This window comes from Melozone crissalis, unplaced genomic scaffold (assembly GCF_028551555.1).
Source record: "Melozone crissalis strain CALT ecotype California unplaced genomic scaffold, PUWL_Pcris_2 ptg000045l_1, whole genome shotgun sequence".
Lineage (NCBI taxonomy): Eukaryota > Metazoa > Chordata > Aves > Passeriformes > Passerellidae > Melozone > Melozone crissalis.
Window position 1 is genome coordinate 16,531,923 of NW_026535823.1, and position 21,584 is coordinate 16,553,506.

The 21,584-nt window shown below is 35.9% G+C and overlaps 1 protein-coding gene across 1 annotated transcript; it reads right to left on the reverse strand.

The window, feature by feature from the left end:
- Positions 1 to 944: 944 nt before the first annotated feature.
- On the reverse strand, positions 945 to 21,289 carry CCDC18 (coiled-coil domain containing 18). The gene is made up of 24 exons (XM_054285767.1): positions 21,150 to 21,289; positions 20,778 to 20,925; positions 20,006 to 20,173; positions 19,000 to 19,109; positions 18,018 to 18,146; positions 16,362 to 16,458; positions 15,586 to 15,707; positions 14,676 to 14,985; positions 14,383 to 14,486; positions 14,113 to 14,273; positions 13,424 to 13,644; positions 12,558 to 12,668; positions 11,815 to 11,946; positions 10,974 to 11,108; positions 10,301 to 10,378; positions 9,758 to 9,874; positions 8,357 to 8,524; positions 7,759 to 7,901; positions 7,178 to 7,341; positions 6,180 to 6,393; positions 5,532 to 5,631; positions 4,374 to 4,490; positions 3,792 to 3,937; positions 945 to 980 (listed from the first exon to the last, which is right to left on the reverse strand). The coding sequence occupies exons 1-23, from the start codon at positions 21,287 to 21,289 to the stop codon at positions 3,806 to 3,808; spliced, it is 3,321 nt and encodes a 1,106-aa protein (XP_054141742.1). The 3' UTR covers positions 945 to 980; positions 3,792 to 3,805.
- Between the last annotated feature and the right edge of the window lie 295 nt (positions 21,290 to 21,584).

The window sequence follows — 21,584 nt, forward strand, 5'->3', positions numbered from 1 at the left end:
TCACTTGCAGAATTTCTGGATGCCTCAGATAGGTTTGTTGGCTAAGACACACTTTTAATATACAAAACACCTAACTGAGGCCTGATATTCATACTGAAATACATTCAGTTCTTTTCCTCTTCTTTACATCAAATAACTTTAGTAACTTGATTTCTGAAGTATGAATCACATGTCTTAATGCACATAAATCCTGTGTGCATTAATCAGGCTTAGACTGATGCCTCAAAAGCATATTTGCAGTTTCTGATGCTTATGTAAATATAAAAGTGGGGCCACTAGCCATTCATACAAGCTTAATTATGTAATGCTTTTGGAAACCTGGAAATAAATATGTTTTAGAATGCATAGTTATGATGTGAATTTAATCAATGAGAATTTTTGTATGGATTTTTGTTTGATTAAAAATATCAAAAGAAACAACCTCAAGCTTTATGGCCCTGTCCCACAACCCTGTGCATCTTAAAGATACTGCTTGGAGTAAAGCAAGCAGGTTTTGCCAGTGTCTATAATCAAATCAGTGTCCCAAAACATCTTAAAAACAGATAAATTTTAATAATATGTTGTGTCTGCATCACTGCATTTGTACAAAAAAAAAGATAAAATAGTCCCAAACAAAAATTGCTAATAACATAGTACCATTGTGCTTTTAGTTAGAAGTGAGATATTAAACAAACATATAATCTAAAAACCTTGGGAAAATATGACAGCTGAAATTAATCCCTACAACTTAAAAAAATAAATTTTATTCTGAAGTATAAAAGATAAATTAATATGATATTCAATTAAGGCAATAATCTCAATAACAGCTGGAAAAATAAAAAAGTTGTCATCTGCTTCAGTACAAATAATTACATGCCTTATTTAGAAATACAACTGTAAAATGTCCTCTTGGAATGCACAGTGACAATGTCAGCAACAGCATCCCTGGGCTGCTGCTTGTCCCATGGGCAGCAGCACTCATTCCTTCACAGTTCTTGCACCTGAAACAAAATATGTGATTACCATAGCTAAATCCATTTGTACCAACATGTTACTTTTCATTATTAAACTTTATCTTACAAATTCAAGAAAACTAAGAGCAGGTCTCAAGTCCATGGCTGCCATCTCAAATTCTGATTTATGTGATTGATGCATTTTTGTTCACTGTTCTTGTAACTGAAGTGCATTTGCTTCCTCCAAGAGCACAACTTACAAATTTTCCAATACCATATTAAGTTCCAGCAGATAAGAAGGAAAATGTTATGTAGAATATTTTTGAGAAGAAATCTTCCTATACAAATCCCTGTAAGAATTTTGTACAGTTTAAATGAACATTGTCTTTTGAAATAACTCCTCTGCACGGGGCTTAAGGTTTCATGTTGGATTGCAATGTTGTTCTTAAGCTGCTAACAGTTCAGGAAGTGTCTGCAGAAACCCCATCAACAGTATCAAGGTATTAAGAGGAAAAAACCCTATGATGTCCACTAACACTGAGCAAGAAAAACAGTAAAACAAATGTAAGCTGTGTACAGAAGTAAATGCAGCCAAACACAGCATGTTTGAGGTTAGGGGGTTTTTGTTAGTTTCTAGAGTTTCACTACCCCTACCCCTCCTTTTAAAAACAAGTGAATATGCTGGAACTAATTATTCATTTATAGAAAAAAATAGAGTTTTAGGTGTCTTTGGGATATATACACAGCAGCCATGTTTACATTAGTTAGTGCTGGAGCACACAAAGAGACTACCAGCCACTACTATTTCACATCATATTATACTAAGGTTCTTGTTAATTATAAATTTTAAAAGAGGTTATGTTGGTCCTCTGTTTATCTATGTTTAGCTAGGTATTTATTCTTTATGAGGAATGCTGTACAGAAACACTTGTAAGCAGCATATAAGTAGCTTACAGCTAACAAATGAAAGATTACAGTAATTCTTATTTTTTTAATGCTATGCAGTTTTTCAAAAATGTTGTAAAAATAATTTTTTAGAAAATTCAATCATTGTAAGCACTGATTTTTTCTTATATCATTTTAATACAATTTTACTTCTCATTTCAGAAGGAACTATGGTCACAAAAAATTAGCTTGCTGTAAATCCAATCTGCCTTTTTTTTAATAAAGAAAATTACTTCAATTTCCCAGAAAAATGAAAAAAGCCATTCTTAATGTTCAGCAAGATATTTTTGATTCCTTTATTTGGAATATTTACAGCTTCTAAGGGTAGCCAAGTGCTGTATTGTTACAAAATTTTCACTGCAGATTGAAGCACAGTAAGAACAAAGAATAATTCAACTGAAAACTCTGTGACCTGGTTATTTTATGAGTCCCAAAGGGACAGAGTGGACCAGAACACAAATCAACCCTCCCAGCAATCCCTTCCCTGAACTAATATATTTTCTGTAATAAGCAAGGAAGGCAATGTATTAAGAAGAAAAAGAATAAGACAGACTGTACCCCTGGGCAAGACATACACACTGCCTCTCCACCCCTTTTCCCTAAATAGATTAGGCAATTTATTTTTTAGAACTAGGACAGAAAATTTCTGTGGAAGTCTGGTCAATCAGTCTGCAATGTGCTACTAATGGAGAAAGTGTTTTCTTACATTATGTTAATATGCTTAAATTTTAAACAAAGAAGGAACCATATAATATCGTAAATGGAGCCAGAAGCCTTCTGCAACATATTTCATGTTTACACAGAATGCTTCCAAAATCCCGTGGTTTTTTATCTACTCTACTACAATGAAAATAAAATTTCATTTCCTTGTCCCAAGTGTTGGAACACGACCAGAGCAGGTCTATTTTCAAAGCCTTTCTTATATCATTCTTAGGCCTCTTCCTACCTGGTATTCCTTAGCAAAAACAAGACAATTTGTCTGGAATGAAAGAGTCTAGTCAGCAATTGTGCAGGGGCTAGCTAGGAAATTCTTTCTTTCAGAATCATCCCTTAGAAAAGTTAGAAATTGTTAATGGTATGTGTGAAAGGCAGCAGCAGTCACTGTCCTGTTCTTGGGCATCATCAATAGCCTAACAGAATTCAAGATGGAAGAGCTGACTTGGCTTTAATTTGCAGTGAAACCAATATATACACTTTATATTCAGCTAGGACACAGCCAAGCCCTCATGATCTGGAATACCAAAGGCCTTTGGTGTTCACACAGAAATGAGGCTTCTCTGATCCCTCACCCTGGGGAAAACAAACACATAGATGCAGCATAGCCAGAGTAACAGGGGCCATCCTGGCTTTGGTGTTTAGCTCTAGCTGGCAATCATCCTTGACTGAACTTATTTCTGCAAAAGCCTGTTTATCTCAGGTCCCATTTGTGCTTGTAAAGACTGATTCATGCACCAAAGCCAAGATTTGTGTAATTCACAAAGTCAGCTGTCTTCTCAAGTCCCTCCACACACTCCCATTCCCTAGCCCAAAACATTCTCACTTCTCCTTCCTACAGCATGCTGCAGCTCAGGGGCCTTTGATGCAATAATTTTCACAAGATAGATACCTAAGTCATAAGAAGCTCTCATCATACAGCATATTGCTTTGTTTCATTTCAAGGAAGACCATATCATCCATAGCCAGAAAATCAGGTGCCTAAAGATAATCAGGAACCAAATTTCTCCACAGAAAGCAGACAATTAAGAGTTTGCCACAAAATCTGTAATTTTAAAATAATTAAACTTAGGGGATAAGAATACAATGATTCTGGGATAAGTAATGACACATTAAAGAGACACCATGTAATTTCTTCCAGGCACTACAGTAATGGCATTAAAAATTGATCATTTGTTGTCTATCCAAGGTATGTTTTACCTCTCCAAGAGCTTCTAGGCTATGTTGTTTTCTTTCATTCTTTTTTTCTTCAGCTGATTTATTTCCTGATCTCTCTGGAGCAATTCAAACTCTTTTTCCCGAAGCTCATCTTTGGAATGCTGGAGTTTTTTCTCTAAGCTCTCAATCTGAACAGAAAATGCAATTAAATCAGAACCAATATTTTAACAAAGTCAGAACAATTGTATTTAAAAAAAAACCAAACCCACAAAACAAACAAAACTCCCAAATATTGTCAGTATTGACCCTGACTTTGATTTCTCTGTCAATTTTTTTATTTTGTCCACATTTTCCTTTACTAAAAGAGCAGTTTGGGAGCCATATCATAGCAAGTGAAAAATCATTTTTCATTTCTGCACTGTTATAGCCTGACAAAATTTATAGTTTTAATTGACAAACATCTATTTTTACTGGTACATTCATTCCTTCCCTCTCCCTACAATAAAAAAGAGGTTTTATCTTCTAGATTAAATCTGGCCAGCTATTGTGCCCCAGGATCAGACTCTCTCATAGAATTAGCTGCCCTTTGTTAGGGAAACTGTGGTTTTGATTAAGCAGCATTACCTGTTTATTGCATTCCTTAATTTCCAACTCAGATTTCTCTAAATTACACTGTAATTGAATTATTTGTTGCTCCATTTCTCCCTTATGCTCACGAACTGTCATATCCAATTGTGCAATCTAGAGGTAAAAAAGGAAGAAAAGGAAATATTTTATTTTGAACTAATATGCAGATTTTAAGAAGCCATATTACAAACTATGAGAGCAAAGTGAATAAAATTAATCCTTATAGCCTCAAGAGTATTCTCTTGAGTAGCCAATATAAAGGTAATCCCTAGCTATTTCATTTACATAGAGGCTAAACATAAAAAGAAAGGGAAAATTGGGAAAAAGTCCATAACTGAATATGTTAGGTCCTCATCTATGCATAATGCAAGTTATTCTTTTCAAAGAAATATGTGTAATTTATTATACTCATCCACCTTGTTAGGAAGTGCCAAATTTTGCCAAACCAAAAACATTCAGTTCATCAAATGCTTTGATGAACTTTCACTGCCCCTGTGAACTGGGGCAGTTCACAGGGCACTGTGGCAAAAATACATGGCAAGATCTGTTCTCCTGACAGTGTCAGTTCTTTGAGCAGACTTATTCAAATCCCACTCCTCTCTGAACCTCAAATATTCTTGAAGACAAAGGCTGGTAACTCCTTCTGGAAGAGGTTTATTATAAAGTGACAGAAGCAGAATTTTCCCATGATGGGCATCAAATCCTGAAGCCAGACCAAAAGTCTGAAAATATTTCAAGTGAGCTACAGAAATTTATTCACAACAAAGATACCATTTCATATTTAGTGGCTGCTTTAATGTGAATCAGAGAAGCTGCAGTGCAAACAAGGAAAGGAATCTATCATCTCCAAGCACCCTTCAGCACAGACCTCTCCTTCCTCCTAGCAATCACCAAGATGAGAACAGCTGCCCCATGACTTTATCACTAATGAAGAGTCTTGGGACAGGGTATGGCATAAGGTTTCTGATTTTCCTGGTACATAAGGCTTCAACAACATACAGCTGGTTTGAGGTTGGCACTGTGCCTGTAGGAACCAGCAGAGTTTGAGAAAATACATCAAAGCAACCAAACCTAGCAGGACTAACCTGACTTTTCATGAGTTATCTGCTATATAACAGGAATAATTGTCAGTAACATGCTTAAAAATTATCTCACCTGAGCTACTCTTTGTTTCAGTTCCCAATTCCTTTCTTTCAGTGCTTGGTCCATGTCAAGGAGTTCCTGCTTTTTGTCTTCAATTTCATCCTTGCAATACCTGAAATTCTCATACATTTAACTGCTTAATGCACATTCAGTTGCTTAGCTTCAAATATCCAGCTTGAAAATCATGAGATCTATTACTTACTTACAGCATATTACCCTAAAGGTGAATTGATTGCAAGGAAACAAACCCAAATACAATCATTCTGTTAATTATTTTCCAGGTGGGGAATTCTAAGTAACTTCATTATTCAATTTATTTAATTGACCAAATCAGGATTCTTTAAAAAATAAAGTGTCATTAATTTGTGGTCAGAAAGCAGACTGGACAATTTGACTATTCTTATGATTGATTCACAGCTTTAAGATTCCTAAAATAATTTCATCAGATTTTAAAACAGAATTCCCTAAAAATAATTCAGCACCACTTTTAGAAATTAAAAATGAGCCAAGGATCTCAAGTATCAAGCTATCTGATGGCCCCAAACCACCTAAAAATTATAGAGCTGCTAAAAACATTAAAAATCCCATCCAAACTACTTGCTATTCTTAAGGAATGATCAACATAACTAAGTTTTCATGATAGAAAAGATAGCAGCTCACCTGAGCTCAGTTGTTAGATCCATGATAGCAATGTTCTTCTCCTCCAGAGAGGACTGTGCATTCTGCAATGCATTTTGCAACTCCTGGAGCTGTGTCAAAGTGACCTTTAATTCTCCACAGGCATTCTGTAATGCAGATTCCAGTTCTGCTATTTTCTGTAAGGCTTTCCTGTGGCAAGTCTCACTTTGAAGCAGCTTATCTTCAAAATCATTCACTATTTTACACACACACACCACAAAAGAGAATGTTTAATCATCAGTACATCAGGGTCTTCATGTAACATCACTACCTAGGAGCACTTGTGGTCATAATAAATTTCCAGTATCACTATTTTTTAGGACAATCTAGAAAAACAGTGACTACTTATACAAAAAGATGTTTATGGTACCTAAGTATTTGCTAGCTTTATTCAGTTCATAATCAACAATTGACCTGAAACATAAGGATGTATCTAAAAACACGTGGCCAAGGAGGCAGTACAGACACAGCATAGTAACTGACCGTGCAGTGCCAGGAACAGTGCAAGCAGAATTGCTGCTGTTTCTCTGGCTTAAAACAATGGTCCAATTAAACTAAATGGAAGATGATGGATTGGAATGTTTGTTATTTCCATAGACTTGTGGGGTTTTCTGCTTGTTTCAAAGAGCTGCATTTTTTGAATAGCAAATGCCTTTATTAAAGCTAAGTGTCTCATTTGACTATTACATTAAGAATCTGCATTACCAATTTACAGGGAAACCACTTAGTATTTCACCTGGGGTGAAGGTATATACCACAAAAATGAGAATTTGCAAAAGTATGTGAAAAATGTTTGTGATATTTTTGGGTTGTGGGGGTGTTGTTCATTTGGGTTTGGTTTTGTTTGGGTTTAAAAAGATAATCATTTTTTGACCCTCATGTACTTGATTATGAAGGGGCAGGGGGGAAGAAAAATGTCCAATACATAGAGAGGAACAGTTTAATAAAAGGAACCCTGAGAAACAAAATAGCCAAATTACCCTCATTTGCCTTTCTGTTGAGCTCTGATCTTGCTTCTTCCAGAGTGATTTCCAGCTGATTTATCTGCAGCGCTTTGTTTGCACCATCTCGTTTTAATTGCACTACTTCTTTTTCCATGCCAGTGAGTTCATTCTTGCACTGATCCATCTCCAATTTCATTTGTCTAAGAGAAGCAACCAGAACAAAATGAACAAAGGAATAACAAGAGCAACATGCTCTAAGACAAGTGTTTGTGAATAAAATGGAAATAAAAGTAGGCTTTTTTTGTAATCACAGCTATATTCTTTAAGACTAGCAAGCTCCTGCAAAATGTACTCTGTACAATTACAAGCAAGCTGATACGGTTATGATTTGAACTGCTGTCTTAAGGCTAAGTAGGCTGCCAGGACATGCATTAATTCCATTGGAAAACTGTTCCAGAAAGTCATGCCTCTGCTAGTCAGAAGCTTCCCTTCTGATTTCCAGTCTGTGCTGCCAAAGACTGATGTGTAAGCCCAGAGCTGAACAGCATTTCACACAGCAAGGGTTCTCATCCATGTGCCCACGTGCAGAATACTCCTCTCATTTATCCTAAACCTACCTGATTGTACAATTCAGTTCAGCCACCTTCTGCCTGTTTAAATCTGCTTCCTGAGCAGCTAGGTGCAGTTTCTCCTCCACCTTTTTCAACTCATCTTCTGCACATGCTTTCTGCTTCTGGAGCCCTTTTTCCAAAGTGGATACCTATTGGAAATGGCATTTAAAACGTAGTTTCAAATTGCATACCAAAGAAATACACATTCTTGTCTTGTAGCTGACACAGTGAGAGTTTTTACACAACAGATTTCTTTATAGTCTGTATGTAATTTAAAACTAAAACTCTGCACATTTGAAAGAAAAATAGTTTCTAGTAAATGCAACAAGATGCAACTTTCTGAATTTAAATGCACTTCTACTTAACTGCAGTCTAGGGCTTGATTTTCCAAGTACTTAGCCACTCTAATGATAACTAGAATGTTTGATAGCTCAGAACCTGGATTAAGATAAAACAAGCCACTAATCTCTTTATTTTACATATATCAAATAATAATTATCAACTCAGTTATCAAAGAAATATTCAGATTTTATAGGTATTATGAAAACATGTATAAGGCACTTAATTTTCTCCATATATGTAGACAATTCTCACCATACTGTACCTGTTTTTCAAGTTTAATTTGATTATCTTCCAACTCCCCATTTCTAATAGTTTCTTGCTGTAACATTTGCTGCTGATGATGCAAAGTTTGTTGCAGGAGAATATTTTGTTCACTCATGTCCTGAATAGTCTGACCTTTAATTTTTATTTCTTTCTGCAAATAATGAAGCTGAAAAGACATTTATTTTCCCTTACAATAAAACATTTTATTTGCAGTTGCTTCAGCTATTCTCTCTTAATGAACACAGAATCACACTTGTGATGCAATAAAACTTTTGTGTCTGAATTTAGTTGCATTACAGTTTCAACAGTACATAACAGACCTCATAATTCATCATTGTATTATGCTTTACACACTGAGGAAAGTGGCAACTTCTCAGCCAGTCCCAGGTTTTGATTCTTGCTTTCTAGATATAACTTGTCAATATTTTAAAAACATACACAGCAGATTTTCAGTTAGAACTACTTTTCTTTCTGCTAGTCCTCTTTATTTCTCAGAAAGTCCTTGTTTTCCCCTTGAGATTTTGTTCTCAGTCCTCCCCTTTATTTCTTTTTGCCTGTATGACAATAGTCATTCCAATAAAAAAAAATTTTGAGTGCCTAACTTATTTTATGTTGTCTAATCTGGTTTCTCAGTGGTGAATGCCAGAGGGAACTGTTCTGGAGAAAAAAAAAAAGGGAGTGTTCTTGGAAAAAAAAAATAAAGCCTCACTTGCCACACTTGATGTTTCACACAGGATGCAGTATAGGAAGAGCAGGGTTTAGGGCTCAGGAAGCAGCAGTAAATATCCCAGGTTTATTTGTGACAGACCCCACAACTTCCATCAAGCTAACCCTGTCCAGGGTCCAGCAGCCTCCACTTGACTGAAGCCTCTCTCAGCTGGGAGGCCAGCACTGACATGATCAACCTGCTATATAATTACTTCACCCACTAATAAAAATTCCTTCTAATATTTAAAGTTAACTCTTTCTTGCTTTCAAGTAGTAGTGGAAGGTATGATAAAACTCAGGGTTCTAGAAGTAAACATTTTTTTATGCCCAGGACTTCTTCCCCATTAAGACAGTTGAAAAACAGATCAATTTTGTGCCCTTAAATTTATATTACAAGAGTGCTCTCTCCATTTTTTCATGGTAATGTTTTGTTTCACATTATTCTGATTTTGTTACCTCTTTCAACAATTCATTTTATCTTAGTGCTTCTTTTCCCTTAAATTACCCCATGGTTTTGAGTTAGGGTTTGATTTTCCCTTTTACCCTCACAAAATGTATCATTTTTTCCCAGTTTACTTCCCATCCACAGGTCCTGTTGCAAATTTTGGCTGTCATTTCACAAACTTTTAGATTAAATCAATCATAACAAGTGTTCTCTGCAATACAGAAGGGTTTTTAAACAAACTGTTACCTCTTCAGACCTTTCTTTCAGCTGATTTTCAAACATCTCCTTATTTTCTTGAGACTGACTCAAATACAGTGCAACTTCTTCCTTACATACATTTAGTGCTGACTCAAGTTGTTGTACCTAGGTGAATGCAATAGATTATTTAAAATTGCATGGCATGGTTTGTATTAACTGGTCTAAAATTGTATTAAAAGACAGCTTTGTGTAAAACATCAGAAAAGTTACATTTTTATCAAATGAGCATTAAAACAGTCATGGAAGATTATAGTAAACTTTAAAAGTAGAATAGTCTTTGTAACTACAGTAATTGCATTAAGCAATTATGCATTGCATAATCTCTTACTGTAGGTTTCATCATACTTTTAATTAAAAAAAGAAGACAAAAAAATGAAACAACAGACAAAAAAAATACTTCAGACAAATAACTTCTGGAATATTTACTTAAGAGAAATTTATATAAAAGTTTTTCTATAAAAGATAAAAGGAAACACACTGTTACTGCAAACTTTAAAACTATTATTTGAACATTACAGAAAGTTTACTAACTTTGATTTTTTCTTCTCTTAACTGACTTTCCAGCATCTTCAATCCTTGATCTTTCTTGACATTTTGCTTTTCCATTTCCTGTTTTTACAGACATTTTTATTCAAGAGAAACATATATAGATATTACATAACATTCATCTAATGCTATAAAGTTATAAATAATTTAATAAAAACTCGTATTCAGGAAAAAACACAGATCAGTGTATCTAAAACACAATTGCTTGTATAATGTATTTGTGTGCATGATACTCTGAAGTGAATTTGGTTGCTGAGAGATGTCTCTTCATATTCTGCAGTAGCAGGCATTATTAAAAGGAATAAAATATTATCATAGTAGAACATTATTGGTTTTCCACCTAGTGCAGGATTGATGCAAACATTCTTTATTCAGATCTCTTTCATTAGAGAGAGAAGCCCAAGGGGCAATCCAGAGGCATAAAGAGAATGCTAAGACAGAAAATACTCAAAGGTCATTAAAATTTGACCAATATATAGCAGTAGTAGTAATTGGTGACTACACTAGATTCAGTCAATTACTCAAACAAGAATTAAGAAGCATAAACATAAACATCTTTCATTTTCCCCTATTTTTCCATGTATTTATGGATATGCTTTCCATTATTTTTGGTCACTTGCTTGATTTGCATGTTAAGAAAGTGAAGAGCCAGCCTTACCTCTCTGTTTCCTACGAGCAGCCCATCCAATGATTCAATGTGATGCTGTTTATGTACAACCTCTTGTTGTAAAATGGATATTATTTTCTCTTGTTCAACGACTTGTTGATGTTTCTTCTCCAGTTGTGTTCGAAGCTGTCCATAAGTAAATAGTAATTTGTTCTTTTAATAAAAATGTATTCATCTAAATATGTGATTCATATTTATTCACCCATCATTTTTATAAGGAAAATTAAATACATTACTGCCGTCAGCAGCATTGCATATTATCAAGAAATCTCAAGAACTTAATATCTTCATTCCAGAGGAGAATGAGAGCAGACAGAGTGCAATTGTCACCAGCCAACACAGTAAGACATACATCCATTCTTTACTAAAAGATGAGAAGCTTCTTAAAGAGCTAGAAATAATCACAGTTAATATTTCTAATCACATGGAGAAACATTTCTTCTCTAGAGACTGAAAAACCCTTGAATGCAGATGCTCCTAAGGCTCAGTTTGGCAGAGGTTCAGGCAACAAGAACACTTTTAGAAGCTGTCATGCTTTAAATCCAGTAGGCACTAAAGCTATACTTTTTTTCTGTGTGTTTGGAGCAAAAAACAACAGTACTCTTCCTAAGTCCTTATTTCTCTTCAGTTGAGCAGGATATGAATATTTCAGTGGGAAAGTTGTATAGCTAGCTAGATAGAGATGTACTAAAATCAGGCAATGTAGGGAGAATAAAGAGGTTTTTAACATAACCCGTTAATGGATGTGTCTCGAAATGACCAGACAAATCAGTACAGGAAAAAGTCACCAAGCATAACACTCATACATAACACCACACCATAAAGGTCTTACTAGAGCAATCTGTTTCTCCATTTCTTTGTGCTGCTTGAGGTGAAACAACTTTTCATCTTCAAAAGCAGAAGTTATTTTCTCATGTTCTTCACTGATAGTTGTTTCCAGCTCATGAATGCATCTGTTTTTTCCCTGGGAAGTGACAACAATAAAAGGACTGAATAAAAACATTTAGCTGTGATATTAAGTTATTTGATCTGGTTTCTAGATTTCATAAAGGAACAACAAACAAAATTCTGAATTAACCAGAGCATGTGTCATCTTAAAGGATGTCAGACTTTTACCACAGGTACAGAATGTCAGTAAATGCAGCCACTACAGACACAAGGTGTCTGCCAAGATGGATTATGGCACAGGGAGCTCCTGACAAAGACAAAAAGAAATTCTATATTCATATGGATAGATGGAATCTTTAAAACACCCTTTTGAAGACTTTTTAATTTACAAATCTACGTGTATGTCACTGAAACAAATGGAAATTCAACAGGGCCAGATCTTCATTGCATATGTGACCACAAGGAAAAAATAACATGTTCATTAATAACTTACCACATTCAAGGGCAGGGAAAAAAGGATGCTTTATTTCAAACAAGATTCTGTTTTTAAAACCTGTGTTCCTAAAATCTGCACAGATTATTTAGCAGATCTGAAAGCTCCACATTTTGAATACAGGGAATACTACTGTCAAGTTAAACTTTTATGTCTTTTTAAATAAATGTGGTTTTTCACTGAGAACATTTTACCATGAGTTCCAGTTCCAACTCAACATTTCTTTCTGCAGCAGTGGAATAAGCAATAGTCTTTTCTTCCAACTGTTTCTCAAGTGCAGAAAGCTGAGAAGACTTTTTTCTTATCTGAAATTAAATATGCACAAAACAGCATGTAGACAACTGTTGCAGTTTTATTCAAATATTTGTATGCACTTTCTTATCACCAATTCCATTTTAGCTACTACTATAGTATTTTTAATAAACAGTTTGGTTGATTTTGTTGACCTATTATATTTTATTACTTACAGAGAAATATTCAGGGCAATTTACCTACAATTTATCCAATTAATTATCAGTGAAATAGCTTTACATATTTATAACATTTACATTCATTATTAGGAAATAACTGCAAACCCATTATGCTGAACTCTGTAAACATATTAGCACCAGAATGGAAACATTAGCAATTTAATTTATTCACCCTGAGAAAAGGTGAAGCTTAAATTTTTTCTTCTGTGACTCCCTGGTAATGATGCTCATCTCTGGCAACTACAGTAACATTTAATGAGGAAAAATACAACTGTTGCTTCAACCTGTTTCCTAGGATTATCCATTAATTCAACCACACCAAAGCAAGACTGTGCATATTTTCCACATAGCAAATCAAAGCAGTAGCAGAAAAGCCTACTAACTTTAAAACAATATTTCTGAGAACTAACAAATCAAGGTTGCTAAGCCTTTCTGCTTGCTGAAAAGTTTAGTTTGAATTTTTCTCAAATTAATCAGATTTTTAAATTATTATGGCAATTGCATTTTTTCCTTAACTATTGTCTTAATTATCTTTGATTACTGACTGAAGAAAAAAGGGCATATTCTTTTCAGTGCTATTTAAAACTTACTTCTCTCTCTAAGCTGTTAGTTTTTGAAGCCTTCTTCAACAGGTCTTCCTGTATGGTTTGAAACTGACTGGTTCTTTGAGCCATGCTGGTCCTCAAGGCAGAATTCTCATCATCTGCTTTTATCAGTTTAGTGCGTAGCTCTTCTATCTCTTTCTGGAATTTTTGCCTCACCTTTTCAAATTGTTTGCTTATAAGTTCCAACTGCTGACATTTTCTCCTCTCTCAAAGTAGAAAAAATAAATTTAAGATTAATTTATAAAAGAACATGCAAACCAATAATGTAACTCAATGTAGAGACTCATGAAAACAAACAAAATAAAGACAGCATCACACAGGTGCCCTGACATAATTCCATGGAGCAGTCCTAACAGTAATGACAGAAGCAATCAGAGAAAGACAGCAGGATACAGAGAAAAGAGTCAACAAAAATACAGAGATTTTAGCACAATCTGACTAAAGAAAAAAATACATTTCAACACAACTCCTAGCTCAGCTATTGCTGAACAAGTAACTTAAGCAGCTGAAGAAAGAAATATATTGTGTCTGGAGAACTTGACGGTTTCCAAGGTGGCAAAATGCTCCCTGTTCAAACAAAGCACACATGCTGTAAAATAACTTGAACCCTTGCAGAACATTTCTGTTCTGTGGATTAATTAGACAGAACTGCACAGCTATTTCAGCAAGCTTACCTCCTGGATTTCTGATCAATTTGACTGGCTCTGTTTCCAGGTCACATAACCTGCTGTTTCCTTGTCCTTCATTACTGTTAGAAAGATGCTCAGCTCCAGTACAGAGAGTTAAGTTTGCATCAGGCTTCTGAATTTCTGTTTCTTTCATTGCCAGTTTAATGCTATTATAAAGAAGGAGACAGATATTTAACATTCTGTCTGCATGTTAATTCTCATAGCACCTTATCATCTGCCCAATCTTGCCATAGCTCAGTAACCAGAAAGTTATACCTTAGGTCTGCAATCAGAGGTTTACTTGATTCACCACAAGATTCAGGGGAAGCTTCTTTTTCTGAGGAACTCAGGGGCTGGTGTTTGAAATGGTGCCATTTAAACTAAAAGTTAACAGAAAACAAAGATCAATGAAAAATCAGTCTTTTATTGCTTTACGGCATCCTTAATTCATGTGTTACATTGGCATATGAATTTTAAGACACATACCAGGATATTAAAAGTTTGGATAATTCAATCCTTAAAATGATTCAAAACATAATACACTGTTATGGCTGTAGTAGTTACTCTACCTCTTCAGGTGTACTTAAAGACAACTGAGAAATAATGGTTTCCAGGATGCTGAGCTCTTCCCTTGAATCCTCTATTTCTTGATGACATAATTTCAAGTGGTTCTGTTGCTCTGCAGTAAGTGCTCTCAACTCTTCATTTGCACTTTTTAAAGCATTTTTCTCTTTAAGTACTATTTCTTTTTCAGAAAGTTCACTCTCCAGCTTGATGATCTTCTGATTAGACTGACTCAGCATTGATGTCATTTCAGTGTTCTTTGCTTCTAGAGCTTTAATTTCTTCTTTTGTGTTGTGATTCTCTTCCTTTAATTGTCTAAAAAGACATTTAAAAGGTATTTTCATTACTAGAGGCAGAGACTTACTGAGGAGACTCAAGCTAATGTAAAGGTGTTCCTACACTGCCCACTCTTGCCAAAATGGCCTAAAGAACAACAATTAAGACAGGAATGTGAGTGTGGACAAAGCATGCAAATTGAATAATCCCAAAATATCTGTGCAGGTGCTTGTCCAAACCTAACAATTCTAAAGACAATCAGCTGATGGTTGTCTTCCCTCATTAAAGCAATGAGGGAATTACCAAAGAACTTCTGAAAAGAGTTGGGACAGAGAGCAGTCCAGAGCAGGTCTGTTCCATGAGCTGCAGTCAGCATCACAACCTCACTGAGGCCTGAGAGCAGCCCACGGCAGCAGCAGCAGCCAGTGAGCCCATGAACAGTGCCCCAGAAGGCCTGGGGGGCTTCTTCCTGGGAATGGGGGCAGCATGTGGCATTAAAGGGTTTCAAAATTACTTACAGAAAGTGAGCAGAAATGTATTGAACTGTATGAATTGAGCAGAACATTCACAGTGACAGCTGCAACATCCAAGTTCTTGTAAAAACACTGTGCAGAGAATTTTTAAAAGCCTCTGGGTTACCTTAGTTGCTCTTCTAGGATGTCTAGATCCTTCCTGTAGCTGATACACTTATCATTCAACTTCTCTCTTTCTTTTTCACAATTAATTAAACGTTCTCCCAAGACTACTTCTTCAGCTTTAGCCTTAAAAAGCAATTATTTTTCATTACTGTACAGCAATAAACCAAGCTTTCGTGTCAAGAGGCTATTTTAAAAATAACATAATGCTCTTTCTGGTAAGTCAGTAGATAATCCTATTGCTCACTATTGTGAAGAGAAGGCAAGAGGCAAAGAAATTTTCTTTTTCTGTCATTTAGGAAAAAATTAACTTAATATTTTAGGGCATATTTGTGTTTGGCAGCCTTGTTCCACAAGGAAAGAAGTCAAACAAAACAAAAACGTCTGTAAGAGCTAACTTAGGGAGATTACTCCATTTTCATCATAGATCTTCTTCAGCACATGCCTCATTGAACAGCTCATACACATAGAGGAAAAAGAGCTTTTAAAGAATCTTGTATTTTTAAAATATAAACTTCCCAGCTGGCAAGCAGGAGACATAAGAAACAGCAGCAGTATTGGGATACTGCAAAGATGCAGACTGAGCAAAGACAGTGTAAAATTATATAACTGAATTTATCACTACAAACACTTGCTTACCCTGTCCCACTTCTTTAGGGCTTTGCCACCAACAAGTGGAAACAATTGACTCACTGATGACCCTGTTGCTATTGGCTGCCTGGCCTATTGGCAGAAACATCTTCACACCATGGCAAATACAAGTGAAGAAAAAACTCTCACCTTTTCTAATTTTTCAGTTATTTCTTCTTTATACCTTGTAAAAGCCCTTGTCAGCTCCTCCACATTCAACAAAGCTTCATTTCTTTGCTGTTGTGCTCTGTCAAGCAAAAGATGCAAACCAATTTTAAAACCCACATCCTCCAGCCATTAATGTAATTATCTTCTCCAGTTACTACAAACAACTACTGCAGTAATTGCTCCAGGTTCTTCCTTTCTTCTCCCAACTTTCCAAGCCCCAGATACCACACTGTGAGACTCTGCTCCAAGAAAGAACCCAGAGTGCCCCTGCTCCCTCTGTCACTCCCCAGCACGGGCTCTTCCCCTGTCATGGCTCATTAGGGAAGGAGCTGCAGAGTGAGCTCAGCACAGCTCAGGTGTGCAGCCTGTTCAGGACAGCCAACAGGGGCACACAGGAATTCCTGCTGCTCCAAAACATTTCTCTCTTCCACTCAGGGGCTGGGGATGGGGCAGTGCCTCATCTAAGAACTGCCAACCCTCAGATTGGGGTGTCTCAGTCTGGGGACCAGTGCCCATCTGGAGATGGCAAAAGTACCCAGAGAAGGGGATAAGAGAATTTCAGAACAATAAAATAGCATTAGACTAAAGCAATTCAGGTTGCCTGTAAGTAAGTTGTTGCAATTAATGATTAAAAATAAACCATAATTATTGTTGACACTAACCATAACATCATACTTAACACCAGGCAGAAGCTCAGCTTTTCTGAAGTACAAAAATATTTACATTTACAACAAGCAACTAAGTACAGCTAGTTCCAGCCCCACATGCTCTGAAGGAGCAGCAATCATAAAGCAAAACATTTCTTCAACCAGCAGTGCAAGCCCCACTTGCACTGTATTTCTGGATTTTTTTGCCTTAAGAAGGTTAGAGGTAATTTCATGGGTAGAGGCACAAGTCAAACAAAGAATTTGCATTTAAAAGGTTCAAGAAATGCTTTCCCAAGCCATTAATTCAGGTAAATTTTTTTCCCCAGGTAATGCAGTTAAATTAATAGGGAAGGTGAAGATCTTTTTATTTATTCCACTTCTTTAAAATTACATTTTGGAGCTGATAGGAGTGTTCATAGCAACTTGCATCAATCAAATTCCCAAACTCCCTCCAGTAGTGACAGAGCCACTAGGCTAAAGGAGACAATAGGAAGGGGAAAAGGGAACTGAGATGGAATTACAGCACCCTTTCAACAGTATCACACAGACAGGTAAGATTAAGGATAACATAAAAATGTTCTCTTGATTAAGTTGTTCTTTTATCATTTTCCTCACACCAAGGAATACTGCTGAATACCAGCTGCTGAGCATGCACTCCAGGTTCTTCCAAGACAAGTACAAAAATAATTCAGGAAAAATATATTCTGGACACTGAAGCTTTCCACTGCAGTACCTCCATTCTGAAGGAAAAACCAGCTGATAAACTGAGCACTAAAGTGTGCTATCAGCCTGCAGCTACCAGCTGATCTCAAGATTTTAAATGTGCTCATTTAAGTAATCAGTACCTTACCACAGAATTTCCCCTTTTTTAAAAAATAACATCCTTAAAACAGAAAAGTCATCTGATTCCACAAAGCAAACCACTGCTAATGGAAATAAACACTTATGCTCTATTATTCTATGCTCCATTTATTAAAATTAGTTAAATTACCTCTTTCCTTGCTTGCTTTGTTCAATTAACTCAGTTTTCAGAATTTTATAGCCCTTTTGATATCTTTCCAACATGTGTTCTCTTTCCATTGCTGTTTTCTGATTTTGATCTAGTCTGTCTTCTGCATCTCTAGCAAATAAACAAAGCATAATAAAAAATAAGAACTTTTAGTAAACAAAATAGATTTCTGCTGTTCTTTAGTGCATAGAATGTTCCAGAAGTGCTAGACAAACAGGCTAGAACTCTCAAAGCTAGGTCAGGAGCACCCACAGTCTGCAAACTCCCCAGAGTATGTCTGCAGCCTGGAGTGGTATCTAAGACTTATCAATAGGCACCAGGTGTCACAACTGCCAAGGACCCAGAGCTGACTTTGTGTCATGAGCTCTGATCATAGAAATCATATTTTCTCTGCCAACAGGTGTGACTGGGAAAGAACACTAAAATATAAATTTAACATAAGTATTTTTGCTTTTTTTTTGTGAAGTCAGACTACTGAAATATTAATTGAATATTCCACAACATGAGGTTGTAAGGCAAGTTGATAACCAGGGATGTCTTCCTGACACCTCTGAACAGCATTTACATCAGTTTTATTTGGCCATTTGCCTTGATTAATGAATTAATGCCTGTACTCATGAAGAAAGAATCCTTTATGTTACAAAGAGCACATGTTCAGAAATATGTATGCTTGTTACAAGAGAATCTATGTGGCCATGTAGAAAACAATCACCCTAACCAGCACATTCCTATTCAGCACACATTACAAACTGGTTCCTTTCACCAGTCTTTAGTATTTTTTCCTCAGTTTCATGAAGTTCATTCAGCACAAACTAAACCATATCCCTCCTCCTAGAAATAGCTCTGAAAGTTTCAGACCCTAGGTTACATGACCCACAGAGTACCAGAAGTTATGTTACCCCTAAAAATAGACTGGACTAGCAGGAAGACAACAACAAAATATTGATTTGAAAGTACACATTACTTCAGAATTTTATCTTGAGCTGAAATTTCTGCTTCCAAATTTACAATCTGTTCTTTCAACTTCGGAATGCTGATTAAATGTGTAGCTAAAGCAGCCTCAAGATATGAAATCTGAAACAGAAACATATTTGGGGTTTCATTAATATTTGCATATATACAGGTGAGAAACAGAACAGTCTGCTTGCTAAATGACAGTGCTCTTAACCCTACTGTAAACTATGTTTGTTCATTTACACCACCTTAACTCCAATTTTCTGCCCATTTAACATTCTTTCCAGTTCCAGTGATATTCTGTCAAGCAAAATGATTTCTTTAGAAGTTGATCTTGCATCTTGCTTTTCCCCACAAGTTTATATCCAACTACTTCTTTCAGTGCCAGGCAGTCAAACATTTTGTTTATCTATTTATTTGTACTGTTTTGGAGATAACATTTCTGAAAAAAAATCCACTAAGCATAGCTATGTTTTATTAATATTATATATAAACCAAATAAAACAACATAGTTGTCCTGATTTAAACCTGTACAGAAAAATGTAAACTAAATCAGTAATGATTTATTAGATACAATACTCCTTTCTAACTCATCTTCACTTTTTTCAAAATAGCAATATTAATCCAAGCTGAGAGATGAGCTATTTTAATTTCCTAGACAATTGACTACTGTGCCATTATTATTCCCATTAGTGTCTCAGACACATGAATGTAAGTACTAAATGCATTACTGAGCTATTTTCTGTCATAGTGAGTTTTTCATTCTGTGGCTTACTGTCTTTAGACTAAACTTTGGAACACAAGTAGATAGAATTCATAATTAATATAGTTGTTTTGCCCATGGAGAAATAGATTCCAAACTATTCTGTCCAAGATTAATATTGATTATGAAATATATACTAAATATTAAAACTTACACAGATTAAACTAAGACAAAACCCAGCACATTCTGCTTGGAATTCTAAACTCAAAAATCACCGTCACTGGGTGTCTTGGGGCACACTAAAGATACATACTTTTGTTTTTGACTGCATCAATTCAAAGTTCATTGTTTCCACTCTGTTCTTCAGGTAGTGATTCTGAGAAGTCAAAGATGCATTTTGCTCACGAAGGGCATTGAACTTCTCCTGAAGTTGTTCATTTTCTTCCACAGTTTTATCCAAAGTTGCAGATACAGAGTAAGACTAGACATAATAGTATGTTTGTTTATATATATATATATATATATATATATATATATATATATATATGTATACACTCTTATCTAAGAAAACATCATAGAATCAAAACCAGTGTAAGTTGAAAGGGAACTTTAAAGGTCATTTATTCCAACCACCCTGCAATGAGCAAGGACAACCTGAAGCAGATCAACTTGCTCACAGCCCTGACCAACCTGACCTTGAATGTTTCCTGGGCTTATTAAATAATAATTTAATAATAATAATAACCATAGGGGGTCCTGTGGCTGTTCTGCACCACCCTCACGAGTAAAACCCCTGCTACATCTCATCTAAATCAGTTGAAAGTCCTTGTCCTATCCCAACAGGACCTGCCAAAATCTTTGTCCCCATCTTTCCTACAAGCCTCAAGCACTGAGAGGCGGAGCAGAGACTTCCCCACAACAAGGGGAAGTTTCTCAAGGGATACTATGTTTAAGGTGCTCACTTGACATCACTGCCCAATTCTACAGTGTATCTACTCCAAGCCCAGCAGCCAAAAATGCTACAAAACACAGCAAAGGAGAGAAAGCCAAAGTAATAAAAAGGAGTAACGAAGAGAAATATTTACTTTGCATTTTCTTTGGAAATCCTGGCGAGATGTTCTCCCAGAATTCTTACAGCTGGAAAAGCCTTGACAATTGTAATTGGGCTGTACAAAGTCCTGCAGAAGGACATCTGTAACCTCATCGAAGCAGTGGCTGTAATATTCCCTTGTACTAGTTTTGGAGGGAGAGCAAAAAGTCAGTACTGCTTTTTTTCTTTGTTAGGTTGCTCATAAAGACCATTCAAACAAAAAGCAGAAAAGGAGCTAATCACAGTAATCCATCACACAGAATACAACAGAGCTATGCTACAAGAGACAGGAGGTTCTCATTCTCAGACACAATCATACCTGGAAAGCTCTTTCTCTACAGTTTGTAGGTTTTTTTCACACTCATACCTGGAAAGCTCTTTCTCTACAGTTTGAAGGTTTTTTTCAGTTCTCCTCAGCTGATTCTGTAATGACTGCACGTTTGCGAGCAGGTCGTCATCAGCATCACTTTTAGAGCAAGCCCACATGCTACGTTCCATTGGTAACATGCATAAAGCTAAAGTAATATTTAATATTAAAACACTGTTAAATAGGCACGAAAACTACTTGCAAAAATAAAAAGGAGAAAAAAATAAGCTCAATTTCCACATGTACACATTTCACACACTCCTCCTTCCTACGTTCACAAGATAAAAGTAACAAATTGTCTTTTTTGTGAGTAGTTCTGTATGCATTCATGAAGTACAAAAAGCCCCGTGACTTGCCATACATGAAAACTGGAAAAACCTGCTGTACATTATTTACCAAGAATCCGTCACGCAGCGCATCGCAGAGCTCCGGCAG

Excerpts from the sequence above, each read along its gene's own strand:
- CCDC18 (XM_054285767.1), bottom strand. The coding sequence starts at position 21,289 with ATGTTACCAATGGAACGTAGCATGTGGGCTTGCTCTAAAAGTGATGCT. Across the intron at positions 5,632-6,179 it reads GATCTAACAACTGAGCTCAG|GTATTGCAAGGATGAAATTG; the intron begins GTGAGCTGCTAT and ends TGAGAATTTCAG. Across the intron at positions 4,491-5,531 it reads TGAAACAAAGAGTAGCTCAG|ATTGCACAATTGGATATGAC; the intron begins GTGAGATAATTT and ends TTTTACCTCTAG.